The sequence below is a fragment of the Aquarana catesbeiana genome, linkage group LG04, assembly GCF_042186555.1.
Source record: "Aquarana catesbeiana isolate 2022-GZ linkage group LG04, ASM4218655v1, whole genome shotgun sequence".
In the NCBI taxonomy this organism is placed as follows: domain Eukaryota; kingdom Metazoa; phylum Chordata; class Amphibia; order Anura; family Ranidae; genus Aquarana; species Aquarana catesbeiana.
The window spans coordinates 277,827,152-277,843,514 of NC_133327.1; the positions used below are offsets into that span (position 1 = coordinate 277,827,152).

A 16,363-nucleotide genomic window follows, 5' to 3' on the forward strand; every position below is an offset into this window, starting at 1 on the left:
TCTGTTACAAGGCTGTCTCCCTTCAGCATGGCTTGCTTCTGTTAGATCAGATATGACAGGTGCATTACTAGAGCGGTTACAGAGCACGGCTGCCTATTTCACAGCTTTTCAATTACCCTGGCATAAATAATGCCACTCCAACAATACATTACCGAAGGTTGGGTGCAAAAGTAATTAAAAATATACATATAATTTTATTCACTTCTCTGTAGGAGTTTGAAAGCTTCATACATACAGAAAAGGATAGTTGGGGTACAGATAAAATGAAGAGCCGCCATGTAAAAGTGTTTATTATGGTATGGGTATTATGGTTTTGTGTATGACATGATACTGTTACTGCTTCCTTTTTTTTTTTAACCTTAGGGAAAAAACGTTCCGATTTTTTTTTTTATTTTGGGAAGAAGGTCTCAAGGAAAAAGGCTTTGTCCTGCAGTTCTGGATGAAGACATATGAACAATTAGCCAATTCCCTCAGATTCAGAAAAGAAAAACAATGAAAATGGTTTGATGCAGGGCTGAAACGATTAATCGACGACAACGATTTTCATTATTGATTAGTTGGTCTGCTAACAGCACGCACCTTCCTCCCTACCAGTCCCGCCTCCACCCAAGTCCCATGCAATCCTCTGTGTACAAGCCAGCGCCACTGTGTTCTCATAGTGGCACTCATGTGACCTGGCACGTCCGCCTCTCTCCTCCTCGCTGATGTCAGCGGGGTATTCTCAGCCCCGCCCGCTGCCTCGAGGGGAAGAGAGAGAGAGGAGAGGAGAGGAGAGAAGCAGCCGTGAGCACCGAGTTGCCATATAAGGTAGCAGCTTACTTTAATACAGTGAACTTGGCAAAACATTAATTTTGGTATATCTGTGAGGAAGGGGGGGAGGGGATTAGTGCCCCAGCATTGGTGTTCCTGGGGGGGGGGATAGTGCCCCATCATTGGTGATTCTGGGGGGGGGGGGATAGTGCCCCATCATTGGTGATTCTGGGGGGGGGATAGTGCCCCATCATTGGTGTTTCTGGGGGGGGGGATAGTGCCCCATAATTGGTGTTTCTGGGGGGGGGGTAGTGCCCCATAATTGGTGTTTCTGGGGGGGGGGGGGTAGTGCCCCATCATTGGTGTTTCTGAGGGGGGGGGAATAGTGACCCATCATTGGTGTTTATGGGGGGGGGATATTGCCCCATCACTGTTGTTCCTGGGAGTAATGGTGCCCCATCACTGGTGTGCCTGGGGGGGGGGGAGGGGAATAGTGACCCATCACTGGTGTTCCTGGAGGGAATAGTGCCCCATCATTGGTGTTCCTGGGAGGGGGGGAATAGTGCCCCATCATTGGTGTCTGGGGGGGGGGATAGTGCCCCATCATTGGTGTTTCTGAGGGGGGGGAATAGTGACCCATCATTGGTGTTTATGGGGGGGGGGATATTGCCCCATCACTGTTGTTCCTGGGAGTAATGGTGCCCCATCACTGGTGTGCCTGGGGGGGAGGGGAATAGTGACCCATCACTGGTGTTCCTGGAGGGAATAGTGCCCCATCATTGGTGTTCCTGGGAGGGGGGGAATAGTGCCCCATCATTGGTGTCTGGGGGGGGGATAGTGCCCCATCATTGGTGTTTCTGAGGGGGGGTAATAGTGACCCATCATTGGTGTTTATGGGGGGGGGGGATATTGCCCCATCACTGTTGTTCCTGGGAGTAATGGTGCCCCATCACTGGTGTGCCTGGGGGGGGGGAGGGGAATAGTGACCCATCACTGGTGTTCCTGGAGGGAATAGTGCCCCATCATTGGTGTTCCTGGGAGGGGGGGAATAGTGCCCCATCATTGGTGTCTGGGGGGGGATAGTGCCCCATCATTGGTGTTTCTGAGGGGGGGGAATAGTGCCCCATCATTGGTGTCAGTTTGAGGAATACACAGACCTCTCCCTCCCCTCTCCCATTCAGGGCCAGCCCCCTCACTGCACTGTCAGTAATGAATGAGGAATTTACTTTAGTAGTTATGTTGTGATGCAGTTTGAGTGCAACACTCAATTTTTTCATTATTATTTGAAATAAATGAAAAAAAAATGGTATATTAATATTTTTTTTGTGATTTTTTTCTGATTAATCGAAACAATAATCGGCCAACTAATCGATTATGAAAATAATCGTTAGTTGCAGCCCTAGTTTGATGCACACAATGTTTCTTCTGCCCACAATATACCTTTACAGAAAGATTGCATTAATGGACTTATGCCTCCACCCTATCCATTAAGTTCTGCTCTGTTCCTGATGGGTTTGTTCCTTAAAATAATTTTGAGAGACCTGTGCACTTCCCAAGTTACTTTCAGTAGAAAGCTTTTCCGATTCTCTTGACTTTCCAATGGGTATTATGAAAGGACTGAGATAATTTATTCAAGCCCTGTGCCCTGTTTTTTTGTTTTAATGCTCTCTGCCTGCTAAGGTATTAAAGACCTGTGGATACGGAGTAACATTAGATTCCAGAGTCAGGGTCTCAGTCAAGATTGAAATGGAATTGTGCCCAGACAACAGTTGGGATGTAGGTCATCATCATTTGCTTCAAAACAGACATGGCTGCTCTAAGAGATAACAATGTGGACCTAGGACACAGAAAAACCATTTTCATTTATTTTATCTAATTAGATATCTGTTTCTAGGGAGTTTGCAGTCAAGAGAACATTTTTAAGATAAGGAATTATGAGAGATGTTTGCTCTCATTTTTTTATCTCTGCCCTAATGTGCCAAAAGGCGAAAATCAGATCTGAATTTCTATTGGTAAGGGTTCTCGACTGGACATCAAATGGCCCAGGCAATATGGTTATCGTGTGAAACCTTTGTCATTCAATGTGCACGACACCGTGTTCTAAACATTCTTGAGAACACTCACACCATAAAAGACCTTTCTTGAAAATATTTGTAGTGGAATTACTGCACCTTCTACCCTGATTGTTCTTTAAGGCTGGGTTCACACTAGTGTGAATTGAATGTGGGTTTCCCCCCATCTAATGCTCATGACAGGAGATTGTGACCAGCTCTATGGAGCCAGTTCACACTTCTCCGGAGCAGCTGCGGAGAGAATTGCACAGAGGTCCTGTGTGTCTTCTGGTCCGTTTCAGGACCAAATTCAGCCAAATGTTCAGGCCAGATTCCTCCCTGAAATGAAGAACAGGGCCATACCGGACCCCTGCTGTGAGCTGCATGTGAACCCAGCCTAACCCTAGGTTCAAACCTATGTGTTTCTTAGTGTATTTTGCAGAATCGCACTACAGTCAATTTAACATGTTTTCCTACGGTTCTAGTTCACTGTGTATGTTAAGTCCGTACGTTTTTTTGGGAGGAGTCAGGGACTTTTCTTTCCCACAGCAGATTGCGTTTTGCTTGTAACAGATTTCAATGGACCCAAACCAAAAGTGTAAGTATTGCGTTTTTCCTGCATTTTTTTTTGGCCAATCGGAAAAAAAGTATATGACAATTCTGTTCGTGGAGTGCGAATTTGATGCAGCTCTACACTCTCTGGCACTCAAGTAGAATCAAATTAGTGCAGGAACCTTTGCGGGTCCAAAGTTGCAAGTTATGGTTAAGGGCTAGGGTTAAATGCTAGGGATGGGGTTAGGGTGAGCGGTAATTGTTAGGGTTAAGACAATAATACTAAAAATTATCACTAACCCAAACCATTACTGCTAACCCTAACATTTAGCCCTTAACCCCAGCCCTTACATGTGACTTTGGACACATAAAAGGTTCCTGTACTACTCTGACACGACTTTAATGCTACTTGAGTGCCAGAGTCACATTCCATGAACAGAACGGTCATACTTTCCTATTAGTCCAAAAAAAAAAGAAACTGCAAAACACATCAAAAACCTGTGTTCAAAAACGCAATATGTGCCAGAAAAACACATCAACCGCAACTTGCATAGATGTAAACCTACACTTAAGGTTTAAAGTGACACTAAAAGGTACTTTTTTTTTTTTTTTTTAAATAACAAACATATAATACTTACTTCCACTGTGCATTTTGTTTTGCACAGAGTGGCCCCAAACCTGGTCTTCTTGGCGGCTCTCTCGGCTCCTCCCCGCATCAGATAACCCCCTAGGAGAAGCGCTCTCCCGGGGGGGGGTTACCTTGTGGGCGTGCTCCTGAGTCCAGCATTCGGCGTCTATGCAGGACTCGGCCCCGCCCCCCGGTGGGCCCGTCATTGGAGTTGACAGCAATGGGAGCCAATGGCTGCACTGCTATCAATCTATCCAATCAACAGCCGAGAACCCCTAGCAGAGAGACAGCGTGCCCCCCGTGGGACAAGTTCGAGGGTTCAGGTAAGTAAAATGGGGGGGGGGGGGGTTTGGGGGCCGGTCACTGACAGGTGTTTTTTCACCTTAATGCATAGGATGCATTAAGGTGATAAAACAAACCTTTACAACCCCTTTAACAGACCCAGGTTCCTTTTAAAATCACATTTCTGAATAAAATCTTATGAAGTTCCTCTTGGGGTACAGAAACTAAAACTTTCCAGATGACCTCTAGACTGCTAATAGTCTTCATTAAAGACCATTCGTAAATCCTTGGAGGCATAGGGCGGAGAGGGGTAAATGAGGAACTACCCCTTTCCATGTACGTGGATCTAGTGGTTAGGTATGCGATCACAAGATCGTAAAATTACAAACCATGTAACTGTATTTGAATTGCATAATTGTCAATTTTTTCATTTTTGGATAGAAAGTAAAATGTGATAGAAAAGTAAAAAATACCAGTAATGGTTTTATTGCAGTCTGTGACACCATTCAGGAGATTTTCACTGTACTTCGGAAGCCCATTTAAGAAATAGGGGGTGTGGTTGCCACTCTTAGATGCTCTAACCCTTACAATAAATGTGTATTTTTTTTTTTTTTGCATTCTTTATACGTTTTTCAAGATAGATGTACAGAAAAGTACAAATACAGAAATAGCATTTCCATCAATGAGGATTTGTAACAGATGTTAATAATAGGGTGTAGAGTCATAGGTAGTAGGAGAGAGCAGACAGGTGAGCTCATCAGTCTGCTGCTTCTCATTTCACTGTCCAATAATAGGGAGAGGGAGGGACACGACCGGCACATGTTACTTACCCTCTTCATAACCAGGCCATTTTTTGCCATTTAGCACTGTGCTACTTTAACTGGCAACTGTGCGTCATGCAGTGCTGTACCCAAACAACATTCATATCATTTTTTTCACACAAATCGTTTTTCTTTGGTGCCATTTGATCACCACTGGGTGGTTTTTTTTTTTTTATTATTTTATCATATTGAAAAAAAAACTGAAAATGTTGAAAAAAATATACATTTTTACCATGAAACATATTATAAATATATTTCCTCCATAAGTGTAGGCCAAAATGTATTCTGCTACATGTCTTTGGTAAAAAGAAAAATCCCAATAAGTGTATATCGATTGGTTTGCGTGAAAGTTATAGCGTCTAAAAATGGTATATATACTGACATTTTTATTTATTTTTATACTAGTAATGGCGGTGATCTGCGACTTATAAGTGGGAGCGTGACAGTGCTACAAGCAATCTGACACTAACTGACTAACAGCCACTGACATCACCAGTGTCACTAATACAGTGATCAGTGATAATACTATACACTGTCACTGCACTAATGACACTGGCTGGGAAGGGGTTAACATCTAGGGGCAATGAAAGGGTAAACTGCTTGCCTAACAACTGTAATGTGTGCAATATGTGCTGCTTTTACTAATTGATGTGGCTGAATTTTCTCCCTAACAGCCACATTTCTGCTCCAGGTACAGAGCCCTATATTGTTAGTTTAATGGCGATTGACTAGCACCAAAAAAAAGTTCTATTTATGTGAAAAAAAAAATATGAAATTGTTATATGTGTACAGTGTTGCATGACCACGCAATTGTCACGACAGTGCTGAAAGCTGAAATTTGGCCCGGGCAGGAAGGGAGTGAAAGCGCTGGTATTGAAGTGGTTACACAAAAAAAAAAAAAAAAAAAAAAAAAAAATAAAAAAGGGGGGGGAGGGGGGGTTGGGGTCACAGAGAGATAAAAAAAAAAAAAAAACTTGATTTACAAGCACTTAAAGGCCAAGGTCAGCTTCGCGAGTTCTTTCACAAGAATCTGTAAATGAAAATACTGCAAGTTCCATCTGCCACTGCCAAAGAGGGTCTGTGGGAGCCAGAGCACTGAACGAATGATCCACTGAGAGCGGCTCCATTGCTTTCCAGGCTCTCATGCAAACACCTATTTAAATTAAAGTGGTTGTAAACCCTCACATATACCCAGAGGTGAAATAAATCCTCCTACATAGTTTGTACCTGCAGCTATTTGCCCTGTACATCCTTGCAAAACTCAGATATGAAATTGATTTTTCATAGACTCACAAAGCAGGGGGCAGGCAAACTGCAGTTACACACTGTACATGAGCACTGAGAGCTGATTGCAGGGAAGGGACATACCTCTCTTCACACAGCAACAGAGCTGTAGCTGTCAATCACAGGTTGTGTGCTGGAGAACCCTCCCCTGTCACCTTTTTTCTCTTGTTGTCAGGAAAACGTGTCAAAAGTGAATCATGCAGATAGAGGAAGGAAGAAGCAGACAGAAATGCCACTCAGTGCTTTGCAGAAATGAAAAAGCAGACAGAAACTGCACTCAGTGCTTTGGAGAGAGGCAAAGAAATATTCAGTGGAAAGTAGAGTTGCACAATTAATCGTTAAGAATCTAGATTACAATTCTTTCCCCTCACCATCTTAAAGCATTTTCCCGATTTTATGCAGAGTTCTCTGCTCAAGCCGACAGCTGTCAAAAAACAAAACAAAGAAAGCCCTAACCATAAGCATTGTAATGTTTTGTTCTTTAGATCAAAAGAATGAACTTTGGTCTGTAAATGAGGGAAATTAATCACTTAAAGACTAAACCTTTTTCTGACACTTGTCGGTTTTAAGGTAAAATCATTTTTTGCTAGAAAATTACTTGGAACCTCCAAACTATATATATATATATATATATATATATATATATATATATATATATATATATATATATATATATATATATATATATATATATATATATATGTGCTAATTAGTTAGTTAGGAGAAGTGATAGGTAAATTGCCAGTGCTTTACCCCGTTTGTTGGTTGGTTAATTTGGTTGGGAGGCTTGACAGAGTAGAAAAGGGGGGGTGTGACCCCCTGCATTCTATCCTGAGAGATACCACATCCGTCCAGTGAAAAGTTCTGGAAGGAAGGTGGGCTGGAGACAAGGGTACAGGCAGTTTGTATGCACAGCCCTGGACCAATCATTAATTTGAGTGGGCAGGAGCGGGACAAACATATAAACTGGGGTCACATGCTCTTGGGTGGTTCGGCATGGCAAGTTTGGATGGAGTGAGAGGAAAGATGTAATCAGCAAGGTGCAGGCTTGAAGGCCTGGAGGTGTGGGGGGCCTCCAGCACTGGATAGCAGGAACTAAACCTGAAGGTCTGAGGGTTCAGAGACCTCAGTGCTGGATGGTTCAACAACACTAAATCCACTAAAAGAAACTCCGGGAGAAGTAGACCAGACTTTCCAGCTAGGATGATTCTAGCCATGCGGAGCGGAAATAGCTGCTAACAGGATGGAGTAAACCGGGATGTTATCCGGACTTTCCTGAACTGACCTAGGGAAGATTGAAGGAGGCAAGATGGGCAGGTGAGGCCTGGGACTTCCTACATCCATATACCAAGGTGCTTTTCAGAGGGACATCGGTCAGTTCACTAAGGGAAAGGGCCTTAGCTACTCTAAGGAATCAGAGATGGAGAGGCAACTCATATTTCCCGGGGAGATTATGGATCACACTACAAGCAAAAGAATAAAGTTCTGTTTAAATGTTACTAAACTGTCTGCTGATGTGATTCGTGCAGGGGTGGAAGAACGGAATGCAGTTAACAGAAAGGTATGATCTCACCCAGCAGCTCCCAAGGGAGTGTATATATATATATATAAAAATATATGTGGTCGAAGCCCTATGGCCGATACCGATATGAACAATTAGACTTACCATAAGACTTACAACATGAAATGGACCTGAAGTGTGCCCTGGTCTGATGGTCGGTATACCAAAATAAGGGGGCATACCCTAGATTAGAAATGAATATTTTGTGAAGAGAAATGAATTTGAGAAATGCCCTGAAAAGGGAATGGGAGGATGGGTACCGCGCACAGGAAACCGACAAAGACCACAGGCGAGCGGGCTGGTTAAATACCCCCCGGGCTCCTCCCATAAATTCAGGCCACCATACTGGCCTTTCTACTTATGGTCGAAGCCCTATGGCCGATACCGATATGAACAATTAGACTTACCATAAGACTTACAACATGAAATGGACCTGAAGTGTGCCCTGGTCTGATGGTCGGTATACCAAAATAAGGGGGCAAAAACATTCAGGTAGGGGTGTAGTTTAATTAGTTTTAGCTTTATTTATTGAGCAAGTTTGGTGAATGCTTGTGCCATTTCTACCTAAGGAGTGGGGACGTACCGGGCGAGGTAGGAAGAGTTTCACCTGCTAAGTCTCTTAATGACGTGGTCTGGGACCCATGTCGAAATGCTGCCAAGGCTGCCCCAATACTAAAGAGTGACCAGAGTACTGACTGGGGTCGAGGTGTAAGCTGCGTAGAAGAACCCCCAGGTGTTTGATGAACTAGCAGGCACTCAAAGGTTGCCCGAAAAGGTAATAGGGGACTAGAGTTTGAGTGTTCCTGCAGGAGTGACAGTAGGCGGTCGAGTATGGTTACTGGACACCGGACGTTGTTTATTTTATAGAGATGGATGTCTATCCTGGAGCTTGACTGCTGGGTTTTAGACACTGCAAGGTGGAGGATGAAATGGTGTTGGCAGCGAGCCAACTACACAGAACTTGGCCTGCGAGATTGCTGCGGGTGAACTCGCAGGGCCTCCAGAACCCGTAGTAGGCTAAGTAAATGGCTGCTTGTATGAGCAAACTGGGGAGAAGGCCAAATGGCGAACTGGCTAAGATAGTAGACATGTCCCAGAAGATGGCAGCCTGGAACGAACGTACAGTGGACATTAAACTGCTGTTGCCAAGATAATTACACCAGCCTGCGCAGGAAGGACATAACAGAGCGATGCGGACCTGGCTTCATGAAGAGGATCGCCTTGGACCGGATGTCGGTGGCGAAAGCCACAGCCTGTCCTGTCCAGATAAGACCCTAGAGTTGAGCGGCTGCCATGACCGGGTGTAGCTTGAAAAGGGAGGAAGTCTGGCTAAACCGTGGGTTTAGGAGTGTCTCCAGAGGCCATGTGCTTGTACACCAATGGTGGCCAAAAATTGCAGCGATGCCTGTGGAGGCTGTGGCATCTGTCACTACCTGGGGTGATAAGGGCGACGTAGATGGTATAATCATTGATATACCGATCCACGTGGTACGGAACCTTCTGACATTGATAGGTCCGCATTCTCAGGAAAGACTGCAGCTACTTCTTAGTACACACCCGTGTATGGGTGAAGTCTTGGGGAACTGGCCTGATGCGGGTCAGCTTGTCAAGGGGGAGGCTGGCCTGCGTGGAGTTGTTAGTTCAGAAGAGGTTATTGTAGACCTTGGTTCCGGATTGTTGAGTTTTAGAGACTGCTAGCTGAAGGACATAATGGTTTTACCAGCGAGTCAAGTGGTGTCTACATAGTACCTGGCTGCCAGTGCCAGTAAAAGTGAATTTGTTAGGCCATAGAAAACCACATAGGGCCAGGTAGTTGGCTGCTTGAATGACTAGACTGGGGAATGTCTGAGGTTTTTGACATGTCCCTAAAGATGGCAGTTGTGATGGGCAAGTGTTTGCCGTGAGCTACGGGCTGATGCCTCTGGACGCCACGTAGAAGGGATCTTACTGTATGGGCCGTAAACACGTACGAATCTCTGGGGTTCTGTAAGGACAAGAAATGCTGGATGCTGGCTAGGTATAGCCGGATAGTGTTATGAGAAGGAGCCAGCTGTGTGTCGCAATACGACACTTGGTGCGGGATGGAACCTGAACTCAACTAACCTAAGCGAGAAATGATACAGAAAATGATGAGTGGCTCGAATGAAGATGCCACTGGAGACAACTGGCCAATTAAGTGCCACTGAAGAATGATGTGTGACTGATTGTGTGCCACTGGGAATGTGTTTGTACTGATTGCAAGAAGTCACGCTAAGATGCGAGCCTTGCAATGATTGCAAGAGTTGTGCTTAAATATGTGCTTGCAACAATTGCCAGGGATTTAGTGTCAATGGAGATGTGTTTGCAGTGACTGTGAGAAGTCCGTATTACTGCATGTGCTTGCATGGACTGCAAGGAGTTATACTTGGTTATGTTTGGATGCGTGCTAGCAACAATTGCAAGAAGTTATGCTTGGGTGTGTCCATGCAACAATTGCAAGAAGTTGTGACTGGATGCGTGCTTGCCATGATTGCAAGAAGTTATGCTTGGATGCATGCTTGCAACGTTTGCAAGAAGTTATGCTAAGATGCGTGTCTTGTAATGATTGTAAGAGTTGTGCTTGAATGTGTGCTTGCAACGATTGCAAGGGAGTTCCTGTTGCTGGAGATGTGTTTGTAGTGACTGTGAAAAGTTCGTATTACTGCATGTGCTTGCAAGACTGCAAGAGTTAAGCTTGGATGTGTGCTTGCAATGATTGCAAGAAGTTGTAACTGGATGCGTACTTGCAACGATTGCAAGAAGTTATGCTTGAATGCATGCCTGCAACGTTTGCAAGGAGTTTATTATTGGATGCGTGTTTGCAACGATTTGCAAGAAATTGTGCTTGGATGTGTGCTTGCAACGATTGCAAGAAGTTATGTTTGGATGTGTGCTTGCAACAATTGGAAGAAGTTATGGTTCGATGTGTGCCTGCAACGAATGCAAGAAGTTTATGCTTGGCTGCGTACTAGCAACGATTGCAGGAAGTTATGCTTGGATGTGTGCTTGCAACGATTGCAAGAAGTTATGTTTGGATGCGTACTTGCAACGATTGCAAGAAGTTGTGCTTGGATGTGTGCTTGCAACGATTGCAATAAGTTATGTTTCGATGTGTGCTTGCAACGAATGCAAGAAGTTTATGCTTGGATGCGTGCTTGCAACGATTATGGGAAGTAGTGTTGGATGCGTGCTTACAATGATTGCAAGAAGCTGTGATTCGATGCATGCTTGCAATGATTGCAAGAAGTTGTGCTTGAATGTGTATGAAATTTAATTCAATATGAATCAGTTGTAAAGTGTATGAAATGAATCCGATACGAATCGGTTGTATTAAATTAATCTGATACGAACCGATTGTAGAGTGTATGAAAACTAATTCAATATAAAATCGGGCTGTGGAGGATATGAATATGGATCCGATATGAATCGCTGTGCCACCGATGCGACTAGATTTAAATTGAACTGTAGCGTGTATGAAATTAAACCGATATGAATCATTCTTATGTTGTATACAATGAATCCTGAAATGAATCGGTTTGTAAAGTGTATGAAATGAAACCAACATGAATCGGATTGTGTGACTATGAGGGGGGATAGTAGTGAGGCGAAGGTTTCAAGGAATGAATCGGGACCATGACTGAACTTCTAAAGGAAGATGGGGTGTGGCTTTTTTTTTTTTTAACTTGACTGACCTAGAGGAAAATGGACAGATGACAAACAGTGAAGGGCTTGACTACCTGACTTGAAAAGTAACTTGTAACGTGTTTAAGCGACGGGTGCATGAAATTAAATAAAATGAGTGAAATGTTTATGCCATGATAGAGGCACGAATCGGTGTGCCATGACTGCGCCAATGAGGCCAAGCCAACTGGGGCTTGCTGGGATGAATCGATGCCTGACGGATGCCCTAGACTTGAATCGGGGCGCGGCATGTGACAACGAAATGAATGAAGTGTTTGCCTTAGAGTGAAATGAATGAAAATGTTTCGCCATGACAGAGGCACGAATCGGTCGTGCCGCAGCTGCGACTGACAGCGAACCCGACTCTGAAGCATGTACTGAAATGAGGCAAAAGGAAAAACACTAGTGCATGCCGGAACAAATTGGTGCATCACGGATGCGACTGGATTTGAATTGGAGTGCTGTATGGAACAGTGAAATGTTTGCCCTGACAGAGGCACGAATCGGACATGCCGCGACTGCGACTGACAGCTAACCAAGCTCTGATGCAGGTGTTGGATGAGGCCGAAACATTTTATTTATTTATACTATTTTTTTTTCCTTTTATTTTATTTTTTTTTCCCCCTTTTTTTTTTTCGACTGCGACAAACGACGAGTCGAACTGTGGAGCACAAATGAAATGAGGCCAAGACAACTGGGGCACGCCGGGACGAATCGGTGCATCTCGGATGCTACTGGATTCGAATAGGGGCGCGGTACGTGACAGTGAAATGAGTGAAATGAATGAAATGATTTGTCATGGTAGAGGCACATGCCATGACAGAGGCACAAGTCGATCATGCCGCGACTGCGACTGACAACGAACCGGACTCTGGAGCATGTACTGAAATGTGGCCAAAAATAACTGTGGCACGCCGGAACAAATCGTTGCATCATGGATGCGACTGGATTCGAATCGGAACGTGATACGTGACAGTGAAATGATTTCCCATGACAGAGGCACGAATCGGTGAGCCGCAAACTGCGACTGACAATGAACCAGACTCTGGAGCATGTACTGAAATTAAGCCGAAAAAATAACTGGGGCACGCCGGAACGAATCGGTGCATCACGGATGCGACTGGATTCGAATCGGAACGTGACAGTGAAATGATTTCCCATGACAGAGGCACGAACCGGTGAGCCGCAAACTGCGACTGACAACGACCGGACTCTGGAGCATGTACTGAAATGAGGCCAAATAACAACTGGGGCACACCGGGACGAATCGGTGCATCACAGATGCGACTAGATTCGAATCGGAGCGCGGTACATGATGGTGAAATGAGTGAAATGATTGAAATGATAAGCCATGACAGAGGCACGAATCGGTGTGCCGAAATTGCGACTGATAACGAACAGGACTGTGGAGCATGGTATAAAACATAAGACAAGAACAAGTGAGACGCTGCTGGACAAACAGGTGCGAAGTGGACGCAACTGGATTCGAATCAGAGTGAGGTACATAAAAATGAATAAAAATGTTTTAGAAATGATAGAGGCACGAGCTCGTAAGTTCCGTATCGGGATTTGAGCAACATACGGTATCTAGCAAATGGTGATACATGAAATGAAGAAATGTCAACGAAACCCTACCTGCGACAGCCGAGCCAGACACGTCTGTACAAAAACAACGAACGGGAACGGAAGCCTCTCAGAAACTGCGAACGGAACCGAAAGCCGCTGAAATTTCGAACGTGCAACTCACAAACGCCAACGAGTTGGAAGAGTCGGCCTAGCGACGTAACGTACCGCGCACAGGAAACCGAAAAAGGCCACAGGCGAGCGGGCTGGTTAAATACCCCCCGGGCTCCTCCCATAAATTCAGGCCACCATACTGGCCTTCCTAAGCCGCGAGAATCGTGATCTTCATTCTAAGGAAAAAAACTGTGATTCTCGTTTTTCCCAGAATCGCGCAGCTCTGGAAATAAGTGCTTTGTTCAGATTTGAGTCTGAGGTTTATAACCACTTTAATAAGTGTGCATTGGTGCAAGCTTTTTTTTTTTCCCCCAAAAGGTCAAATTAACCTTCAAACTCCAGCCAAGTAAATGAAGTATCCTGCCCTGGCAATCATTGACAGATTGGCCTTGTTCACACGGGGCGTACTACAGCATACACCTGTGTGAGGACCATGTTTGCCCACATGTGCTCCGTGCATCCTATCCCATTAAAGTGTTACTAAACCCAGGACCCTGCATTCACTATATCTGGTCTCCCACAGTACACAGAACATGGAAATGCAATTCTTTTGGTAAATATAAACTTCTAAATACCTTTTCTCATCAGCAGTATATAGCAGTCTTGAGACTTCTATCGGTGTCTGGTTAAAGCTTGCAGGAGTAGTTTTCATTCTCCCCTGATTGTCCTGTGAGGCTGCAGAACCCCTAACCCTCTGTCTGGACAGTGCTGATTGGCCCTGTGCTGATCACATGCACCCTCCTAAGAAAACAAAAACTCTCTAGCAATACACACCAAATTGAGCATGTGCAGAGTGCCCCCAAGGCTCTGTTCTAGCAGGAGATGGTTTGGGGACTATGAAAGAAGGGGAGGATCAGAAAAGATAGGATCACACAGCCTTTTTAAACAATGCAGAGGATTAACCCCTTAAGTTCCACAGTGAGTATAACAAGCATGCTTTACTGCATATATAGAGACTGATGTTACTGTTGTGGGTTTAGTAATACTTTAATGTAAATTTGGACCCAAATTGACAGCTGTGTGGGTGCATTGCCGTGAATGCCTACTGTCTGCGTTTGGGGCTGCCCGTGGTTATCAAACTGGGAGCCGCGGCTGTGTCTGTGCAGCTACTGCATCCCAATTGATATGAATGGGACAGGACGCATAGGAATGAATGTGCGTTCTAAATTTGGCCATACACTATCTCATCTGATTGTACGATCTCCTTTAGATCCACCAACTATGTGATGTAAGGGTCTGCATGATTGGATTGTAAAGGTTGGTCCTCAAATGACATCGTTTTGGTACAATCAGATTGTAGTGTGTATGGCCAATCCCTCCGTCTACACCCCAATAATAAGCCCGTGCAGTAATATATGAGGATCCTCCACATGAGGTTTGGGGGGTGGGAAATAATCAGGAACTCCAATCATTACTTCCCCTGCACCCCATTACTAAGAGAGCAGAGCCATGACATGGAACGAGCCCAGCCAGTGAATGTTACCTTCCCTCCTGGCCGCACACATGACACCCGCTCAGGATTTACATCGCATACAGCCGCCAACTCCTCTCTACTTCTCCCCGATCACCACAACAACAACACGCAGAACCAGGGAAGTGACACATGTCACTTCTACAGCCCCACCCATCTACCAAATCTCACCAATACACACGCGACTATTCCTTGAACCCACCAATCAGTGAAATGGCCATAACCTAACCACTCGTCGCTGGCCCAGCCCACTCTCCAAATATAGACGCCTTAAAAAGCTCCTTGAACACGCCGCCTCCGCCGCGCATGTGCGGCAAGCTGGACGGCTGGCGCATGCGCAGAAGCTGCAAGCCTTTGAAGCTCCGAGAGCGCTTTAGTAAGGTGCTGAGGAGAGCGGCTACAGGAGAAGACACAGGGAATGTCTAATGCTCTCTGCACACCGTGCACTGATACACATGTCTGCGTGTGCACCGAGGAGGGAAAGTTTACAGCATTGACACTTACAAACTCAGATCAACTCTTCGTCCTGCCATTTGTAATGCAATAAACGAATAATGCATTAGAATGACAGCCCTCCTGAGAAAGGTGAGTCCAGCATGCAACTTCTACATGATAACTTCTATTCATTTACGGTGGAATTGGATGACCAGTTTAACTTGGCTTGTAATGAACATCATCCCCCAGAGTCCGCACAGGATGAGGGAATCTATTGGGGGGTGATGAGGGATCTACTGAGGGTGATGGGGAGATACAGTGGAGGTGATGAGAGGATATATTGGAGGTGATGAGAGGATCTATTGGAGGTGATGAGAGGATCTATTGGAGGTCATGGTGAGATTTATTGAAAGTAATGAGAGTGCATCTATTGGAGGTGATGGTGAGATCTGTTGGAAGTGATGAGAGCATCTATTGGAGGTGATGGTGAGATCTGTTGGAGGTGATGGTGAGATCTATTGAAGGTGATGGGAGTATCTATTGGAGGTGATGGTGAGATCTGTTGGAGCTGATGGTGAGATCTATTGAAGGTGATTAGAGCATCTATTGGAGGTGATGGTAAGATCTGTTGGAGGTGATGGTGAGATCTATTGAAGGTGATGAGAGCATCTATTGGAGGTGATGAGAGCATCTATTGGGGGTGATGGTGAGATCTGTTGGAGGTGATGAGAGCATCTATTGAAGGTGATGAGAGCATCTATTGAAGGTGATGAGAGCATCTATTGGAGGTGATGAGAGCATCTATTGGAGGTGATGAGAGCATCTATTGGAGGTGATGGTGAGATCTGTTGGAGGTGATGAGAGCATCTATTGAAGGTGATGAGAGCATCTAATGGAGGTGATGAGAGCATCTATTGAAGGTGATGAGAGCATCTATTGGAGGTGATGGTGAGATCTGTTGGAGGTGATGGAGAGCATCTATTGAAGGTGAGGGTTATTGGAAGTAATGGTGTGATCTACTGGAAGTGATGGTGAGATCTGTTGGAAGTGATGGTGAGATCTGTTGGAAGAAGTGATGGTGAGATCTGTTGG

The 16,363-nt window shown here is 44.9% G+C and overlaps 2 protein-coding genes across 9 annotated transcripts in view; one reads left to right on the forward strand and one right to left on the reverse strand.

Moving 5' to 3' along the window:
* Nucleotides 1-15,040, reverse strand: part of ERICH1 (glutamate rich 1) — a 190,450-nt gene extending 175,410 nt beyond the window's left edge. For 2 of the 7 annotated variants that reach the window (XM_073626634.1, XM_073626629.1), the window contains exon 1: nt 14,849-15,026. In XM_073626634.1, coding sequence (XP_073482735.1) covers nt 14,849-14,870 — 22 coding nt within the window. In that variant the 5' untranslated portion in view covers nt 14,871-15,026. Of the gene's footprint in view, nt 1-6,739; nt 6,793-13,940; nt 14,107-14,848 lie in introns of all 7 variants that reach the window. The other 5 variants (XM_073626633.1, XM_073626632.1, XM_073626630.1 and 2 more) reach the window with 5 other exon arrangements.
* A 75-nt stretch (nt 15,041-15,115) lies between these two features.
* DLGAP2 (DLG associated protein 2) overlaps nt 15,116-16,363 on the forward strand; it is a 1,381,880-nt gene continuing 1,380,632 nt past the window's right edge. Inside the window, exon 1 of one of the 2 annotated variants that reach the window (XM_073626624.1) lies at nt 15,116-15,421. The gene's annotated coding sequence lies outside the window, so the exon portion shown is untranslated. The remainder of the gene's footprint in view (nt 15,422-16,363) is intronic. The other variant, XM_073626625.1, reaches the window with a different exon arrangement.